At 37.5% G+C, this 20483-nt stretch overlaps 1 protein-coding gene across 2 annotated transcripts; it reads right to left on the reverse strand.

Annotated features, from left to right (window-relative positions):
- Positions 1-4417: 4417 nt before the first annotated feature.
- LOC145780567 (cell adhesion molecule-related/down-regulated by oncogenes-like) lies at positions 4418-19908 on the reverse strand. Of its 2 annotated transcripts, none has more exons than XM_082592203.1 (12): positions 19768-19908; positions 19254-19336; positions 19001-19126; positions 16963-17125; positions 16391-16498; positions 15493-15605; positions 12664-12766; positions 11520-11689; positions 10792-10935; positions 10276-10426; positions 7844-8039; positions 4418-7227 (listed from the first exon to the last, which is right to left on the reverse strand). In XM_082592203.1, exons 1-12 carry the CDS (start codon positions 19832-19834, stop codon positions 6324-6326), a joined length of 2328 nt encoding a protein of 775 aa, XP_082448329.1. In that variant the 5' UTR covers positions 19835-19908; the 3' UTR covers positions 4418-6323. The 2 variants fall into 2 exon arrangements, with proteins under 2 accessions (XP_082448329.1, XP_082448322.1); XM_082592196.1 differs by having other exon boundaries at positions 7844-8042.
- Between the last annotated feature and the right edge of the window lie 575 nt (positions 19909-20483).

A 20483-nucleotide genomic window follows, 5' to 3' on the forward strand; every position in this document is an offset into this window, starting at 1 on the left:
TAAAAAATTGTTAGTCAATGGTGATTGGTCAAACTTTGTTCCGGGAAATGAACCTTTGAGAGTGTGCTGTCGACCAAGTCTGTCAGCTGGGCTCAAATTCACCTGAACATATTTAGGGTTGGGTTAACTTCAGTAGGCCTATATAAACTAAAGTCAAAATTGCTTTTGGTGGAAAAAAAACGATATTACTGTATGTTTGAAAATTTGGGATGTCACATGTCTCAACTTCTAGCACTTACTGTAGGTCATCGATTTCCGCATAAGGTTGTAGGCTACGTCACCTATAACGATACAAGAGGCATTTAAAATACCTATTTTAACAACTTTTTTAGTGTAGCACGTTTTACAAAAAAGAAGGCTTCAATTGAAAATGCTAATTTAAAAAAAAAACAGATCGGAAATAAATTAATCTAATAGCCTACAATAATTTCATCCTTTAGGGTTGATGATTTTTTCGAAAAGGGTCCGTGATAACAAAAAAAAGTTGGAAACCATAACACTGGTCTACAAATTTCAACTTTTTTTTTCAGGTTTGGGTTTTGACAACTGATTTTGGCTAACTTTGGGGCGCTGAATCTGAAAATGAACTCAGATTTTCTCTATCACATCAAGTTTTCTTTCTATCGTTGCCATTATTAATGAAATTGACCAATTTTTACCCTTTTTAGTGCAGTAAAATGTCAAATATAATTATTTTCTGACAGCTATAAACTTTCAAACATAGAGACATTTTTACACTAAATTCATAAATTGGTTCAGATTTCCTTTAAAATAAAAAAAATTCCTGTTATGATAATAATCGTAATAGGACATAGTGGAGATTGGTAGCGTTGAGTTTTTCCATGCTGGCTTGAACTCCCTGCCTTGGCTTCTCAGGCGTTATCTGTGGGTCAGCTGCTATCTCTGTGCAGCAGGGTTACCAGATGTAAATTTGGCAAGGAGCCAACTGCACGTTCAAAAAGGGCCAAAAAAGAGCCAACTTTTTAAACAAGGACCCAATTTCGTTTATTGCAACAATATAGGAGGGCTTCTTCTAGAAATGGGATTACCACAGTATGATGCAGACGAATGGAGACTTTTCATTGATAGCTCCAAACGAAGTTTGAAGTGTGTTCTACTTCACAATGGTAACGTGTACGATTCTATTCCGATAGGACATTCGGTGACAATGAAAGAAGAGTATCAGGACATCAAAACCTTTCTTGAAAAGTTAAAGTACCATGAGCATGGTTGGCTCATCTGTGTGGATTTAAAAATGGTGAATTTTTGCTGGGGCAACAAAGTGGCTACACCAAATACCCATGTTTCCTATGCTACTGGGACAGCAGGGCCAAGGATCAGCACTGGAACAAAGAAGAGTGGCCTCCAAGGCTCACCTTGACACCTGGAAACAAAAATATCATATGTGATCAGTTAGTTGATATCAAAAAGATCCTCTTGCCTCCTCTTCACATCAAATTTGGTCTCATGAAACAATATGTAAAAGCTTTGAATCATGAAGGAGAGTGTTTTAAGTATATAGCCTATGTTATGCTTTTCCTGGTCTCAGTGAAGAGAAAAAAAGAGCTGGGATTTTCAATGGACCACAAATCAGGCAATTGTTAAAGGATGAAAATTTTGTAAAATCAATGTTGGCATTCGAGGCTAGAGCTTGGAATGCTTTCGGTGCTGTTGTGAGAAATTTTTGGGAAACAGAAAAGCAGAAAATTATAAAGATCTTTTAAGGGAGCTACTGCTTAGTTTTGAAGATTTGGGACGCAGGATGAGCATCAAAGTTCACTATTTGAAAAGCCATATGCGGATGAGTTTCCAGAAAGCCTTGAGAAAGTAAGTGAAGAACAGGGTGAACGTTTCCACCAGGATATTAAAATTATGCAGGAACGTTATCAAGGTCGGTGGGATTGTCATGATGGCCGACTATTGTTGTAGTTTTAAAAGAGAAATTATAGATGCTGCTCATAAAAGAAAGTCCCTCAAAAGAGCCTTTTTAAGCTTATAAGTGAAGAGTTCATATTTATGAAAGCTCTTTTTTTGACTGTTTCTGAACTCGCCCTGTCCAAATCCCTTTGAGTCAATCTTTATTTTGGCACTTTGCTATTTCTGTGTGTGTCTTCAGAATTTCTGCACTCCATTGGAATGTCTATGTGCATATTGTGTGAACTGTAGGCTATAATTCAGAAAATACCTTGTCACTGTCCTATCGACATGTTCGTCAGCATAATGTAGCGTTTGATGTTATTATGGTTGCTCTTTTGCATGCCTATTTTTTATTCCAAGGCATGAAATTTTAATAAAGACAACGCAAATTTGTGTGAATATAATATAGAATGCTTGTTTGTTAATTAAAGCTAGATTATTGCAGGTAAAACAGTGTTTATTGCATCAGAATTCCTTGTTTTGACAACAGAGAGGGGGCAAAAATTGATTTTTTTCAAAAATTAGGGATATTTCATATCTCAAAAACGTGATGTGATAAAGAAAATCTGAGTTCATTTTCGGATTCAGTGCCCCAAAATTAGCTAAAATGGGTTGTCAAAACCCAAACCTGAAATTTTGTGTAGACCAGTGTAATTGATCTGATCTGACTCACATATGAGTGGAATGACTCGTATCGAAATTTATTTGGGTTGAAATAACAGCAGAGCAGATTCCGCGCTCATGCAACCGTGCTCAAAGAAAGTTGATTGTTTGTAAAACTCACTTAAAAGTTAACGAGGTCAGTGAAGTGAAAAGTAGCTCGACGGAATGCAATGATGGAAAAATAAAATTTCGATTTTCAAAGATTCTTTCGACATTTGTTCATCAATTATGTCAAACCTTCGCAAACGACAACAGGTGTAACTTAAAAGGGTGAAAGTTATAGGCCACGCAAAGAAAAACATTTTCGGGTACCGTACATAAAACAAACTTGCGACTGGCTTGCATCGAGCTTGAAGGATGAAAAAATAACTTAAATTTAACTATTAAAAGTCTGTGCAAGATCGTACGAACACAGCCACAATTATTTTGCATATTCGAGGGAGGCAACCTCGTTGATGTTGACAATAGCGCCTGTTGCTGGCACGATGAGATATACACGTTCTTCAAATTTACTTTAAACACGTGTCACTTTGTCATCTCAAAAGCTACTTATGTTGCACAGGTTCACACTTCACATATAGATTTCGTTCCAAAACAACTTAATTTCCAGTTTTGCAAAATTTAAAAAGAAAAGTAGGCTGATCCAGTCTTCTGGATCCAGGCCACAATTAACTGAAAACACTCGAAAGTGGTTTAACAGTAATTTACAACAATGTGCATACATTTTTAAAAGGTAGGCCTATGACGTTTTCGAAAAATATTTTGGCAAGTAACTCTAAAAAGCTTTTAAAGCAAGGGTTTCAAACACACGGCCCATGCGGATTTTTTGTGCAGCCCGCAATGAATTTTTAAACTTTGAAATAATTGACAATTACAGTAGCCTACATATTTTCTCTGTAGATTTAAAAAGATAAAATGCACTCTAAAATTGCTCAAAAACTCTGAAAATGAGGATTTTTTGTGCAGCCCGCAATGAATTTTTAAACTTTGAAATAATTGACAATTACAGTAGCCTACATATTTTTTCTGTAGATTTAAAAAGATAAAATGCACTCTAAAATTGCTCAAAAACTCTGAAAATGTCCATCAAACTTCACATGACTTTTTTGCACCACTGTCGCGCCATTTTATTACGTCTGAGAAACTCGTATTGTTACATCACAATAACATTGCCTATTCACTTTTTATGTCCTTATCGCAATAGTAACCTTATTATTTGCTGAAGTCAGTTTTTTAAGGGTTTAGTTTTTTCCGCGCTTTTAGAAAGTTGATTGCAAGATTTTTACTGTCCAGGTCCGTCGTTTCGTTTACGTTTGTACAGTGTTTTTCCATCTTTTTATTCTTATTACTTTTTCTTGAGATCTAACGTTCTTGGTGTGTTCTTACTGCCTTTTTTTATTGCGTTTTAACTGTGTTATTTTGTTTATTGACTTCTTATTGTGTATTGCGGCCCTCGAGTTAATTTACAAGTTTTTATTTGGCCCTCAAAGCAATTTGAGCTTGAGACCCTTGTTTTAGAGCAGGGGTGGGGAACCCTTTTAGTATTGCGGGCCACATAAAATGAGAAATAACACAGGCGGGCCACTAAAAATTTCTAAATTTTATTAACAGATAAAAAATGCAGCGAAGACAGTTAGTAGACAATAATTTATTTCACTTTCACAGCTAGTGGGATGGCTGAAAGTTTTTATTTTTGGTGAGTCGTGTGATATCTGCTGACACGGAAGATGTTGCAACTCTTAATTGTAACTCAACTCTCAATTGGAATTCTTAATCTTCTATGATGGATTAACTAGTCATAGAAGGCCATTCGCAATATACCAAGAATGCACACCCTACTCTTTTTTGAGCTGTTGTTTCAATATATTTTGGGTAAAGAAATTTTGACGCGGGCCGCAGGTTCCCCACCCCTGTTTTAGAGCGTCGTTTGCACCGCGCGTAGCTGTGATCCACATTAAGCAAACGCATATCACTGCCAAGCTGTCATCAACACAAAAAAATGTAAACATGTTTTCCTTATTATGGTATTTTTGTGAACTTTAAAAAAGGTGACAGAAAACATGAATGATTGATTGCGCACAGAAAAAAAAATTCTATAATATCACCACGCAATCCACTCCGTCTGGTTTGTTTTTGAACGTGTATTGCGCAACAAAATCTTTGCTTCGTGGCTCATATGCACTGATGGCTCATATGTTCGTCTTAGTTCATTCAAAGGTAAAGTGTCCAGCTAAAAACATGCCCCTTTGAAAAGTGCAACTTTTACTAGCTGGACATCAAATCAAAACAATAATAGACGTAAAATAAACATAAACTCGATGAAAACATAATACAAAAACACAGAACAAAATACAAAAGCGAATTTTACTCGAAGACGTTGAATCAAAATAAATTGATTTGGTCTCATCGAGAATTCTTTTCTTTTCAATGACAGTTATGCTTTGGTATTTGGTGGTGGCAAAGAAATGTGACAACACCGTACAGAAATAAGCATATTTTTGCAAATAAGATGGCTTTAAATATGGAGACTTATAAGATGTGGTCATTTGTTCTCAATCAAAGCATCTTGTTGGGTAAATACAAATTGGCCTCGAAAAAGTAAAGCGGCCAAAATACAAGCAAGAATATCTCAAATCATGTTCGCGATGTTAATCATAGCAGATTACACCGAGAATAGATATGTAAGTAACCACATTGTAGAGAGAATTTTAATCACTTCCACTGTGTTCGGACCAACCCAAACGACGACTTTAATAAATTGAAGGTCCAGAGACGGTGATGGATGGTATTGCCAAACTAACCATCGAGAGAAACTTCAATCAAACTTGTGCATAAATATTTCGTTGTCGGACGATGTTTTTGCGTTGTTCCACTGTTTGATAACAAAAGCCTTTCACCAGCTTACTCGGCGTATAATACAAAACTGATCGAAGATTTCAAAAATAATTCAAGAAAGGTCTCATCAATGAAGTGAAATTGCTTTGTTTGGTTTACAGAAGATGATGGACCTTCTGGAATCAGCCTCAGTGTTAACAAATTAATCCTTCAAATTGAGAGCAATGCAAAAAGTCGCAAATCAAGAAGGAAGCTGGCTAATGTGTGGCTTGTAAAAATTCCGTTCTTTGCATCATTTCAGCTTCCCACCAAACAAAAGTTGCCGTTTTTATATCGTTTCAACTACAGTAAACGTTGAAATGTAATAAAAATGACAACTTTCGCTGACTGGATTAAAGCGGTCAATCTGGAGACACCATAAGTAGTTCAAGATATCAAACGTCTCCACATAATGGGGCAATTGAGACTTAAACGGAATTAAGTAAGTTTCTTGAACATGGCAGCGTTTTTGCAAAACTATGGCGTCACGTCAACAGATACAAACAAAAAACGTAAAAAGCAACTGTATCAAAAAAAAGGCACCAAATACAGTCCGCAACAAAAAATAGTCTGAAAATATAAAGTAAATATAAAATACAAATCAAATATAAACTCTTAAAACTTGCAACGATGCTGAGCAGTGGAGAACAAGTGATTTACTGCAGATAATTTCATTTAGTTGGCACAGGTCAATATGAAATGTATGATTATGTAAATGTATATATGATTATGTATGTAATATATGATTAAACGGATCAATAACCTACTCGTGTGGTTTGCGTTTAATAGCTGTTGTTTATCACTATGATGAAGTGCAATTCAAAGACAAAAAATAAACAGATACTTTGGTGTAATTAGAAAATCTTTTGTCAAAAACCACATTTAGTTACATTTTTAGCTTTGCAATCACTGTCCGATAATTCCAGCTCAGATTCAGAGCCTTTTTCGCCCACGTCGGCACTGCTTGAATGGGAGGAGGTCAACGTATCGTAGCTTGGGGAAGTGGAGATACTGTGTGGTGGAGGAGGTGTGGTGCTATGGGGTGGAAGAGGCGAAGAGCTGTGGCTTTGGGGAGTCAAGCTACTGTCGAGTGGAGGAGTCATGGTTCTCTGGCATGGAGGAGTAGAAGAGCTGGGGCGTGAAAAAGTCAAAGAGCTGTGGGTTGGAGGAGTGGAGGAGCTGGAGTGTGGAGGCGTCGAGAGGCTGTGGCGTAGATGAGTGGAGGAGCTGTGGCGTGAAGGGGAAGAGTTATGTTGTGGAGAAGTCAAAGAGCTGTGATGTGGAGGAGTCGAGGAGCTGGGGCGTAGGGTTGTCGGAGTATCATGAATAAAAGTAGAAATATCAATATCTTCGGACTGTTCTTCTATAGTTTTAATAACTAAATCTTCATTTCTTTTTGGTCGAGCACTATGAGGAACAATATGGCAGAATTCGCCAGTCGCACCTCGGACCCACCACAAGGGGATTCCTGGGGGGGCACAGCATGGGGGAGGGCGAGCCGATGAATAATCATAATAGACTGTGTAGGTTGGGCTGGGGTGTGCTGGTACGCAAGGTGTATGTCCATTGTCAGGTACAATCGAGTGAGACATGGACGTTCGGTTGGACTGCACACATGACCCGGCCATCTGTGGTGGAGAACCGGTTCCGCTGTAGCAGGAACAGCGCGGGGGAGTCGAAGATATCGGAGGTCGCTTTGTGCTTCGGGGCTTATGACGGCAGCAAAGGTAGGAGACTATTTTTGTACACAGGTTTGAATTCTCCTTTGTTTCACTGAAAATAAATATGAAAACAAGTTAATCTTGTGTTGTGCCAACACGACAAAACTACAACAAATCCTGCGGTGAATAGTTGCAAGTTTAACGCATTTTTAAAGATAAAATAATCATCAAATCGAACGCAAGCCACACGGATATACGAAAATGACACGAGAAAGTTTACCAAGTACACCACGCATTCCTCTCCAAGCTGATTAGCGAAGCCACACTTCTTTAAAAAGACCTGACTTACTGTACAGTATTACAAAAACCTAGCAGCTATTTCCACATATTTTCCAAGCTATGAGAATTAAGTAAACAATTTGCTTGGTACAAAACGCCAACGTTCCAAATCACATAGCCAACGCAGTGTGTTCGTGCGGTTTTTAGTCCTATTATGAAGTTAAGTGGCTTTGACATTTTTGAAAGCTGCTGTTCATTTAGCGAACATATTCGCTGTTTGTGGACATAAACACAGAAACGCGGAAGGTCGATTCATACCAAGTCAGGAAACCGTCCTCTATGTATCTGTTATGATACAAAGTCAAGTGTAGCAATTAAGTTGTTATATCTTCACATCGGAGAACCTTAAATTGACGTTGGAAGTGCACAAAGTCAAATTCATAAATTACTTTTGCGCTGAGGAAGTCTTTTCGACTTTTCTTTGTTGCGTTGACTTTTTACGGCAGAACTTGGTGATAACGACAAGGAAGATGATAGCGACAGCACTGGCAGTGCCACCGATCACCAGCACGAGGTCGATCCTCGAAGAACGGGCCTTCACCTCTTCGTTGTGAACAGGAACATGTGGAGAGACGTCAGGTGCATCTGCTGTGCAGAAAATTTGGTAAAATTCGTCCTTCTTACATTGATTCAACGTCTGAAGATCTTGAATCGATGTAAACAGGACAGATTTTGCTAGCTTGGGAAGGCTTAGCGTTCTTAAATAGTCAAGAGGCATGACATAAATGATTAAATTTCGGCAGTAATAAAATATCAACACGAACAATCGTCTGTCAGGATGCGTTAAGCTAATAAATGAAGTACCGTCGATAAATCAATGCCAAGAAACTGGTTTTGAAGACATGGAAGTTTTAACATTTGCGCGCATTCCGCGTGACTTACAGGTGTGTACTTCTCATGATCTGTCACAAAATAATGTAAATTCGCTTTATCACTCACTACAGAATGACAATGACTTAGGAAAATTTAGGACTGATTGGCATCCATAATATTGCATTTATTTTTTACTAGGAGGAAGAAAAAAAGTTTTGCATTTTCTTATCAGAAAAAGACTGAGTTGAGTGCAAATCATTTTCCTTCAATTAGACATTGGGCTGCTTTGAATCAAATAATTAAAGCTAAAAAAATTGTATCAAGCAGTAATTTTCTAATCGCCGGTTGGCAGGCAGGCCACCATTTGCAGTAAGTGGTGGCTTGAAAGTTTTGTTTCGACGACAAAGCGTCATAATGACTTGATTAATAAGCCAGTAGACGACAGCGCCTTGAAAAGCGAGACTTGAAATCCATCAGTGAATCACTTTCTCCTCTGTTATTTATTATTGTGAACTTTGAAAAAGAGTCCTAGGTAGGTTTAATGGAGCGCTGAAGCCGTCATGTTTATGGTGTAACCAAATTTAGCTGGCTTGCCTTTGATTCGTCATAGAGACCTGTTGCACCGTCAGGAAAAAAACTTAAATTGGAAACAACACTTCAAATCGAATATTCAACGAAAAAAAGAGTGGTTCACCATAAATAAAGAGATTTACATGAGCGAGCAAACACCTGCGCTAGAAAACTATATTCAATTGCTATCCTAAGTACAAACAACGGTAAACAAGTTCAAGATTAAAATCTCTCAACTGTGCCAAAGCGATATATAATTGCACGTGAAAAAAGATTCGAGCATTTTTCAGCTGCAACTTACATTGTCATTGACCGTAAATTTGTCGCTAAGGCTTATAGAAAACCATCTTACTATGACAATGAATGAAGAGGTTTCATTAAAATGTTACTTCTTCGCCAGCTGTCGTTCTCATGCGCCGTAGCAAACTCAACAATATCCTATTGGAGAACTCAAATAACCATAAAAATGTCGTATTTACGTTTATTGAGACGTTTTTTCAATCTTAAAGTTACCGGTATCTGTTCGTCTGCGAAGTGAACTAGTTTAGCTCAAGGCGATCCCTCAAACAACAACAAAGCTCTCAACATGTAATCACGTTTCAAGAACGAAGCCACTTTGCTAAATTGCAGAACATCGTTTTATCAACAGTTGAAAGTCATATTTGACAACACAAAACTATTTACCAAACCCTGTTATTTTTCCACTTAAAACTTGGAAGAAATTTCGCTTGGGCGTCGATTGAATTTAAATTTAGGGTTGTCGGTCAGCTTTGATGTTTAAATAAGTTTCTTCCAAGGCAGTAAAATCCGTCATTTTTTACATTAATTCAACGTCTACAGACGTTAAATGAGTATGAAAATGACGGAATTTGCTATCTGGGTTGCTGTCCGCAAGAGCAACCGGCTAGTAAGTCAATTTTTTTTGAAAAATTACAGCACAACACCAAGCCAATCAAAAGAAAAAGTGGAGTAATTCTCAAAAAAACGAAGCCAGCCGGAAAATTGAAAAATTACTTGACAAACTATAGCGCTGAGAAGGCAAAAATTGACGTAAATTTTTCAAGTTTCACAAGGCTTGACAAAACTGGAATCTAATGGTGAAAATTAAAAACCTTTTGGTTCAGTTGCAGTTTTTCTTACTTTCTTAAAAGCTGCCAAGTGAAGCTAAAGAAATTAAAACAAAACTGCAGAAACTAAAACTGATGAGCCACAAACAAATGTTATTTATATGTTTAAAAACTAAAATGTTTTTTTAACACCAGTGCCACAATTTGGTTGCAGAAACTTTCAGTGCAGTCAGGACTTTTTCAAATCACAACTTATGAAAACCAAATCAGCAAATCAGCCTCTTTTTGTATGAATCGCTGCCTCTGCAGGCGACGAATCAACGTAAAAAGACATTGATTTACACACTGTAAACGTTTTCAAAATAGCTTACCGAATGCAGGATATAAAGCGTCATTGCTGGGATCGCTGGGCAGGTCCACTGATGTTTGAGGACGGATTATGTCGACGTCAGTCTCCTTGTCCCGCACTATTCGAAACTTTAAAGCTTGAGATTCCGGCGAATTTCCCACAGAGTTGTAGGCCTGCGCAGAGGGTTTTGTGAACAAAACTTCAATGCATGAATAGATGAGACCAGGACTGTGAAGTCGAAAGAATTCCGTAGTGTCAGGAGTGGGACCTCAGCAGTCGGGTATATTTGATCCGACCCCAGATAGAACAATTTAGGCAGAAAAGGCTGCTATTTTTACATCGTTTGAACATCGCTAGATATTGAAATAATGTAACAACGGCAACGTTTGCTGACTGGCCTTTTTCCAGAATTTCAGAATGCATATTGCAATGACAAAGGATATTGTCACAAAAGTACTTGTAACTATTGCAATTCTGTCAGAATAACCAGGCCGAAGTGTGATTTGATCTGGTAGAAAAAAAAATACTTTGGTTTTACCTGCAATTTGACAGAATACATTTGGCCGCGCAACGGCTCTTTGATCACATATGACGTCACGGAAGGGTTTCGGATGCGTTTTCTTCCTCGTTTTTCTTTCGTATTGTATTTTAAGAGAAAACCATCGAACGAGGCTTCATCATACTGCAAATCAAGTAACACCAGTTGTAGATATTACAAAAAAATGATAAGGCTTCGTTTGACTGATAAAACTGGCAGAGAAACATTGACATCCCATCTTTAGTAGCCAAGAAAATTGTCATATTGTCCTTCTGTATCGCTTCAACATCCAGCCTCGTCAAAGAAACGAAACAGGTTATTTCTATTAAGTAGAAGTCAAATCAACTCCAAAACTTCTTGCTGTGTGAGTTATTTTTGTTTATTGAGTAGTACTGTATATTTTTGTTTTCTTCGCCAGCAAAAAAACGAATAAACTGAAATTACTTCAGAGGAATGAAAAACTCAGTGGATCAGAATTAACTAAAAACACTAAATTGTAACCAAAACAGTTGTCATATACGACGCATAAAGTGGAAATTAAGTAGCCACAACAATAACAGATCAATTACAACAACTACTCTCGTGTTTGCGATAAACTAGTGAATATAACTCTCGACTAAGGTTCCAAGTGAACTTGTACAACCTGCAAAAACCGCTAATTATGTTACTCAAGTTTGATCGAACAGCACGGTATCAGAAAGTAGTGCAAGAATTAACTAATTGCGTACCATCCAGTGGATGACAAGACTGCGATTTTCCATGGCAACGTGGGTGACGAGTGGAGCGGTGGACGGTTCTTTTCGAGCAAAGGAATTGGTGCTGTGCGGGCTCGTGCTCTGCGAAGGAACTGACTCCCCAATAGCGTTCACAGCAATGATTCGGAATTTATAGGACGCACCTGCGTGAGGAAAAGCGGATAGAGAAAGTTAAACGCGACGGAGAACTTTGAAAGCAGTTGTCTGAGTGATAGAAAAGTGAAATTCATTATAACGAACAAAAACCGGTGATCGCGGTTTCATTCCCGGTTAGCAAAATCTGTCCGTACAAAGAACAGATTCTGCGAACTGGTATAAGACCGCCGAGTGTCATTTACCAACATGACATCACGACTTAATCACGATAAACCATGTGTTGATATGCGCCAATTGTTTCATTCCGAACAATTACTCTCAAAGATTGTGAGCAAATACTTCACAGATCAGATTGACTTTTGTTTATATTTGGTTTTCAGCTGTTTTTACCGTGCGGCCACAATTCAGGATTCATTGACTGACCGCGTTGGATCGGCACAAGTTGCATGGGATCTCGCAGTAACACAAAATTAATTTTCTCACACAATGTGGAGTGGCGGCGAAGTTATTTTCTCATGTTATTTTTTTATGAGATATAAATTAAATAGCAAAATGTGTGCTCTTTTTCGCTTGCCGACCGTTCTGTGATGTCATTCAGCAACACGAGAGATGAATTCCAACTTGTATTCAAATCACACTGAGCTATTACGTCACAATTGCACATTCTCGAGAAATAAACAATCGAACAAAATCAGACAAAGACCGAGGAACAGACGCATTACGGATCGAGTAACAATTTAACAACGTTGTCTGAGTAAGAAGCCAGTGGATTGGAAAAATGGGAGTTACACTGATGCCAGGCCACAAATATTGAGTAATCTCAAAGCTTAATAAATTTACTTTAAAACCGGCAGTCAAAAAGACGTTAAGCTAACATGAAACTTACGTCGTGTGGCTGTGAGCATGCAAAACACTTCTCCAAATAGAAAAAAACCTATTTTATTCAAATTCATGACGTCGAATAGTCACTGAGATCAAAGCAGTTGCAGCGCACAAACTAGTTCGATGAAAAATACATCACCTCTTTTTAGCCCGCTGAGAGTGTGAGTTCGTGTACCAGGAGGAAGGATTTCTTTTTTCGTTTTCCACCCTCTTTTACCGTGGCCCAAAGAACGAATTTGAATCTATAAAAAGAGATTACATGTCTTGAGTTTCTTGATACGATTTGTAATCCGCTCAAGCACAAACTGTACAAGGTTTCACGCAGCAACGGATCCTGCTGTCATACTTGTCATGAAGATAAGCAAGGCAAGAGTAAAAGTAAAGGCTTAAACAGGGTGCTTGTTTGATGGAATGTGAGCTGAAACGTACAAAATGAACAGTTTAATTGTGGAAGAATAAATCCCGATAGGCGACCAAGAATTCCAGTTTCCAACTTCTGACCATGCCAGCTACAAGTATGTGCCACACTACCCAAACAGTTATTCTTCTGTGTTTTGAACTTTTAAAAGATTTTTCCACCTCTCTCGTTCATTAGCGTGGTGATTTATCGCTTAATGACTTAATAAGGTTAATGACATAAAATAAACTGATATGAACATCTCAAAGTAGGAACGAACGATCCATAACATGAGTTTCTTCTGCGAGATAAAGTCATCATATTGAAAACCGATGGAACTCCATTGTCAAATGTTTCTCAGTCAATAAACACGGCACGAACAAAGAAGACAAGCACAAGCTTCGGAATGTCGTTAATTTGACAGATAAAAATGACTCACTTCAGCAAACATCGATTTCATATAGAATACTAATAGAAAGGGTGTCAGTTTACATTCGCATAAACAAAGGCTTTTGCAAGCTCAGGGGAATTATCCTAAGCGGATTTCATTCACCAACAAGCCAATTTCTGGATCGAGGTGCAAACGTGAGAAAATCCACAGTCCACAAATTCTTTCAGTTCATTCAACATCTGTAGACGTTGAATCAACACGCGTAATAAGTTTTCTCTGCCACAAAATTCATGGCAAAAAAGTACAAAGTCAATTCGGTGCCATTGCTGCGCATAGTTTCCAGCACAGAATTAGACAATTGTGTAAGACTATAGAAAAGGGTTTACACATGCTTCAACGGCAAATATGTCCCTCTGCTTCGAAGCAAAAAATAGTCTATTTTCAACCTCAAACTGTCTGTCATTCACATAGAATCCGACAGAAAAAAAATCTCGCATCTGCGCAATCACAGTTGAAACGTTTTAACAAACGTAGCATTGAATAGAAACTCAGAACCCGATCACGGTTGATTGGGTTGCTGGTCTTTTGCAGCCGATGATAGTTTTCAAACGCATTTAGTTTTGCTGCAACTGGCGTCAAGCCTACTGCCTACATGCCATTTGGATAATTAACTGCACAGACATTGATTGAGCACATCGTTGAGAGGCTCTTGAGGTGTTTGAACAAAAACTGGCTCAGATGTGAATGCTTGCACATCGAATTCTTCGACCCGACTTCAAGTTGGAAATCAAACAATTCAAGGCCTTGAAAGTTAGCTCAGTTCTGTTAATCTGAAATCGCTTGAACAAGCAAAAGCCCACAGTTTTTGTTTGCCACTTTGTGACTGCCAACGAAATAGACGTCATCCCAAAATCACCGCGCTAAAATGTAGACCTGGCGAAACCTATACTATTTACGGTCAACCATCAAAATATTGGGTTGAAGATTACATTTCTAACACAACACTTTCAACAACAAAGTACAGACATTAATAAAATAACCACGACCAGTGTCAACACCCCAAAATGTTTCAAATTGGCAAAATGACATCTAATTACGCTGATGAATGACTTTGAACGGTTTGGTGGCTCATATTAATTAGTTTATGTCTAAGCTGACAGGCCAAACGTGTGATCGGAAATTTGCGCATTTAGATGTCTCTGACCGCAAACTGTAGCCGAGATTGAGTTTCAGCGCTGGAAGATAAGAGGAAAACAAACGGAATAGAATCGACCGCTAAATTTAATAAAGTTTTACACAGCCAAGCTGGATAATCGCATCAGGTTACAAAGTGAACTAAAACTGACTCGACAGTCGAGAGGAGAATAACACTGTTTAACAAAATTGTTTTTTTCTTGCATGGAGTTTGAGGAGTCTGCTACTATTCGGTGAGTCCGATTCGGTGAGTTCCTAACCTCTAACCCCTAACCCTAAAACGGCAATAATAACTAGGCTACGATACCCAATAATTTAAAAAAAAATTGAAAAAATCACCGAATGGGGATCGGACTCACCGAAACGGGCCATTCCGAAGTTTGAGAAGTGATTTAGGGTAATTTTGGGGTGCTGAATCCGAATCTGAGCTCAGATCTGGTTTGGGAGATCCACAAGACCACAAAGATGAGCTACTTCTGCCTTGTAAACGTCAAGAGATTTCAAGAAAAACATCATTCAAACATTTCAACGATAAAACAATGAAAAAAAACGGCGACTTTTGCAGGCTGGGTGACGACACAGCGACAATTTAAACACTTTTCTAGCAATCTCTTACGGTGATATGAGAAGCACCCAGTGCATCCGAGTGTTGATGGAAAAGCAAATAATGAATTCAAAGCATTCAATTGAAGCGATAGTTGAAAGACAGAAAAACACACATTCATGCAAACGCAATCCTTCGCTGGTATGTTAAACTTAAGTTAAAAGATATTTTTTGCTTATTCAAGTTACCAAACACACATATTTTCAACACTTCTGTCACATTTACGTTGCCAAACGCAAATCAACCCAGATCACAAAACATTGGGAAATTTTACAAAAGACTTTAATCTTTCTAAAAATAGGTCATGTTTCAATAGAAACGAATTATGACATGTAATTGTACACACAATGGCGACTCTTATTTGAAAAAAGATAATCGTTACCTTGTAGCCCGTGATAGGGGAACCTCCATTCGAACGGGGACGCCACATAAGCGAGACAGATGTCGGCGATGTGTTCTTCACAGACGGTAACGACGGTGCACCTGGGACTTGTGCTGTAAAATTACAGCCGATTAAATGTCATTCTTCTTCGAACAATAAACTAAATACATGCTTGAGAAACACTTCATTTATTTTAGAAAAGAAAATCGCTCGAGATACGAGCTCTTGTTCAGCGGACGCAGTGTAATTGTAGATTGCCGTAAAATGAAAATACGAATTTGTGACAATCGGATACCTGGTCACGGGATACAAACACGAAGGCGACGAACGAAAAAAAGGCCGCTTCTCAATAAGCAAACGTTATTTTTGCATTAACCAGATGCCTTGAGATGTTCTAATGAACGTAAACACGTTTATGTGTCTCGCTGTGTTCACAACCAGGAAAGCAAGTAAGCTATACGTGCATGGCATCGACGCTTTCCCTGGAGACGACGTAATAAAACACCAGGCCTTTCATTTGGCTTCGGAACTGATGGTTAAAACTGTTTTTCAATTCGGCACTACATCGGAAAATGCTGAGCAAAATCAATCAAACCAATGGATCATCACAAGCCACAATTTCAATCGTTTTTCATGGTTATGCGGCTACAAGTGAGAAACAGTGATGATTCCAAAACTTTTCACTACATCCCCGATACGCAAGTGATCTTTGAAAAAAATGAATATACATCGTAACTTATCTGGCAGCGAATTGAAACTCTGCCCCAGACAGAAAAATCCGTCATTTTTGCATTGATTCAACATCCGCAGACGTTGAATTAATTTAAAAGTGACGGATTTTGCTGTCTTGGGCGTTACACTTTCAGTCAAGACAGAAAGCGTGGTGAAAGCAAGTTACCTTTCGAAGTGCTATTGGAACTTCTCCGATTTGGCTTTTTGTTTCCTTTTTTATTTAAAACCTGTGAAGAAAAGCTCAAGAGCGGCTTCTTAGGTTTTTCCTGTTCAGCTGCAAATATTGAAATCGACTAATTAGGTAAAAGCGTGTTGATCCATCAAACTCAGACCACTACTTTATTTTGGTTTCTTCACTTTAAATAAACAGACTATATTTTACTTTAGTTTTTTTATTGCAACTGATTGAGAAAAAAAAAACAAGCAAAAAGTCCTTATCTACTAACCGTAACCTTATACATATCTCATTTGCAACATTGGTTGAACTGATAGAACTGCTGAACTCACATTGATTAGAAGTGCCCCAGAAAAGTATCTTATTACAGATAAGAGCACGTGATGCAGCCACTTAAACTAGAACTTAATTTGTCTGAGAAAAACCCACTTCTCAGTCGTCATGAGCCCGTCACTCAATGCAAAATCAGTCAGTTCACTCAGACCATCAATCCGACGCCACCGGACGTTGTTTTAAGGAAAATAGAGAAACATTTGGTTGATGTCAAATTAATAAAATCTTACAGTTTCCTGTGCGAAAAGACGACACTGCGAGTTGGCTGGTGCGGCCATCCAAAAGGACTTCTATCATCTCGACCAGATATAAAGTGGAACTAGCCAAGCCGCCCAACCTCAGTGAAGTCGAGCCAGCAAGGACACTTGCATATTGCCACAACGATGAAGAATCCTTTAAAAAAATATCACCTTAGTATAGTACCGTACGAAGCATGAAACAACGAATTTGAGGTGTTCAGACGAAGACCGTTAAATTTATCAGCAGAGTGCAACTGATGACAATGGTGATTTTTTTCTTTTTACAACATATTTTCAAAAAGTTAAAATAGAAAGAAAAACTCAGTAAATATTTTTTCGCACATTTATTCGATTTCATTGTTTTACCATCGTATAACGTTGCGCGTCCCATTAACGGACAATTAAACAAAGACAGCTTGCCACAAGTGGATGGAGGTTATTCGATACCTAGCATGGCGTGGCAGTGGAGAATTCTGACAACCACGGGGAACCCAAGCACTTAAAAACAAGCAAATCACTGCCTTCTGAAAGAAAGAAGTGACCCATCTGCTCTTGCCGGTTGGCTAAGCGCCATCTCAACGGGCAATCAGCAATGTTTTATGGTAAATTCAATGCGTAGCGACGTTGAAATGATGGAGAGTAATTTGGCTTGGTGAAGAAAGAGCTGTATCTGATGAATATTAATCAAGCATTAAAATCACGTTTGGAGATTTCCAAGCAAAGGTTTCCCAACGAACGAAGGTTGATAAGCTGACATAAAATTACAGCGAAATTGTTGATCAGCATTCTCCAACGAACGGAGCTTATTTGCGCAAACTGTAATTTGTTTTTAACAATAACTGCTTTGTATATACTGCCAACCGAAGGCCAAACAAGGAAGAGAATAAAATGACCTAAGACATTAACTCTTGCCAGCGAAAGTGCGTGAATGAACCATTACTTTGTTGCAAGGCAAAGAACAGAAATCCGGTCGAAAGTTATGATTTAAAATTGTGAAAATTACACCTGCCAAGCGCAGTAAAAGTAGACAACATAATTCGAGCCGAATGTTTATCGTACATAAAAGGCAGTTTTGGCCAATTAGATTAGGCCCCTGGGCTATCCAAAAGAAAATGTTTCTCTTGACATGATTAATGATTTCAAGAGTAATTTACATTCTTCCGCGCCACAGCAGAAAAACGGTGAAAAGGCTGTTTGTCTCCAAATGAAATTTAGTTCATAATCGACAAACCAAGTCAATGTAACATAGCGTTGAATTGACGTTGCGAAGGTCGCTTTGACTAAATGGAACATGAAGACAGGGAGAATGCGGTTTGTTCCTCAAATTGCCACCTTTGCAATGATACCTGCTTATAATCAGGCAGAGTAAGAGCAAAAGAATCCATTTTGAGCTCAAGAAAACAAAACCAAACAGCTCATCAATTCCATCGCAAACAGGAATCTTGATTCTTGTCAAAAGCCAAGCAGTCTGTCAATTTTCCGCTTTGCTTACTTAAGTAAATATCTACTCATGTATGATGCTGTGCCAATTTCTCTAAAAGGTTTAGAGCTGGCTGAACTTCTTAACATGTGAAGAAAATTAGATCCATTTTCACATCGAAATCAAATAAAATTAGAAACAAAAAAAATACAACCTGCAAACCAAAAGCTAAACTACTCATCAATATAAACTCTATGCATCTGGAAGCTGAAATGCAAGATATATGCACTGCAGTATTTAAAAAAAGTGGCTCATCTGCGTTATTACACTGGAAAAAAATTATTTGGCACTTACGATTTATATGTATAATTGAAGCGATACAAATTTAAACATGTTGAAATCAAAATTTATAAAAATTTAGTTGATTTGCGCATTTTGCAAAAATAAATCAAACTTTGAAATTTTACAGAACCTAATTTACAATTCAGACATTCTTAAATAAAGTCATTGGCATGGAATGACATGCTCTCCACTGCAAATTGCTTTTTGACTTTGAAAATATTTGCAAAATTTTGCACTCATCAAGCTAAAAGATTTTTCTTAACCCACCTTTCTATATCGAATCTTGTAAAATTTCACAGAAGACAAGTGAGATCCAGGTTTCCAAGTCAAGACATATGAACTTGATTTTAATGTACGCGATTTGCTTGTGATGAAAGGAGCAAGTGAAAAGTCCTGCAATTGATTTGCATGTGGTGGTTACTGGTTGGGGTTAATGCCCGACTTGCCAGTGAGATATTTTTGTAAAACTTTGTGCATGAATAGTGATTAAGCAAAGGTTGGGGGAAACAAATGTCATTACCTGTACATTACCAACAGATAAAAAGTATTTCTCATCTTCCAAATCAGAAATCTTGATTACAGTGCTGTTATTTTTCTTTGTATCTGAAACATAGAAGTCAAACCACATAGAATCGTACAGATTTTAACATTTTTTTGAGAAAAAATTGTATAATAATATAACCAGTCAATTAATGAAACAATAATAAATATGTGGACTCCAACTAATGACACATGGGTCATTGATTCCAACCAACACCACAATGACAAAGTAAAACGTATTGATTTGAACTTTGGAGGCTAGTCAGTGTCAACAGTGGGCTGTGAATGTGATATGGCATACTGCAACAATGTGTGAAACTATTTGTAGCAGATTAGTCAAAATTTAATCAACCTAGAAACAGTCAGAAACATAGCAGATTAGTCAAAATTTAATGAGTCACTTTTGTTGAGGAAATGTTGTCAATTGAATTTTTCTATCAAACTCACAAAGAAAATACATTCACTGGAAAAAGTTTCTACAGTAGCCTACCTACCTTTAATGGCATTACATACACATATAGTACAGATTAAAACACTGAAGCAGCTAAAAACAAACTGCATTATCGCAGAAGTTTAAAGCAAAAGAAGTTTGAACAATCACATTTTTTGCTACATTTAAACAAATCTAATCATAGCCTGTAAAGACAAAAGAATACCGAGTTGGCGTTGCTAAAACACAACACAACCAAATTTTTTATTACAATTGACTGACAATACTAACAGCAATTTTTTTAAAAGTAAACCCCAAATAAATGCAGTTAAATAGCAGACAGATTCAAAAAGAAATGCATTGAAGGTGAGATATTTCAGCTACACCAGCAATCAAGACATTAATGCAATTATATACTTTTCGAATTTATTTAATTGCTTATAAACGAAAGATTTTATAACTTGATTTATAAGTTATTTTAACATCTTATAACAGTTTTTCATTTTTCTTGATCCAAACGGCAAAAAAATTAACTTCGGCTAGTGATGACAATGATAGTTTACCCTTATTCAGTTCATATTTGTTCAAAAAAAACTTTATGAAAAAGAAAATGACTTCATAACAAATTATGATTACAAATCACATTTTTTTAAAACAGTTTACGCTTTCTCAAATACAATAATAACAGGGTTGATCTCTAAGTGGTCAAAACTGGTTTTGACCACTAAGCGGTTTAAACCTGGTTTTAACCAGTGAAAACTAGGTTTAAACCGGTCAAAA

Source organism: Aplidium turbinatum, chromosome 1 (genome assembly GCF_918807975.1).
Source record: "Aplidium turbinatum chromosome 1, kaAplTurb1.1, whole genome shotgun sequence".
In the NCBI taxonomy this organism is placed as follows: Eukaryota; Metazoa; Chordata; class Ascidiacea; order Aplousobranchia; family Polyclinidae; genus Aplidium; species Aplidium turbinatum.

Coding starts and splice junctions, on each gene's coding strand:
- LOC145780567 (XM_082592196.1), bottom strand. CDS start 19,834: ATGCAGTTTGTTTTTAGCTGCTTCAGTGTTTTAATCTGTACTATATGT. Junction 16,499..16,962: donor GTCTTTTCGCACAGGAAACT/GTAAGATTTTAT, acceptor CAATATTTGCAG/CTGAACAGGAAAAACCTAAG. Junction 10,427..10,791: donor TGTATTCTGTCAAATTGCAG/GTAAAACCAAAG, acceptor CCCTCTGCGCAG/GCCTACAACTCTGTGGGAAA.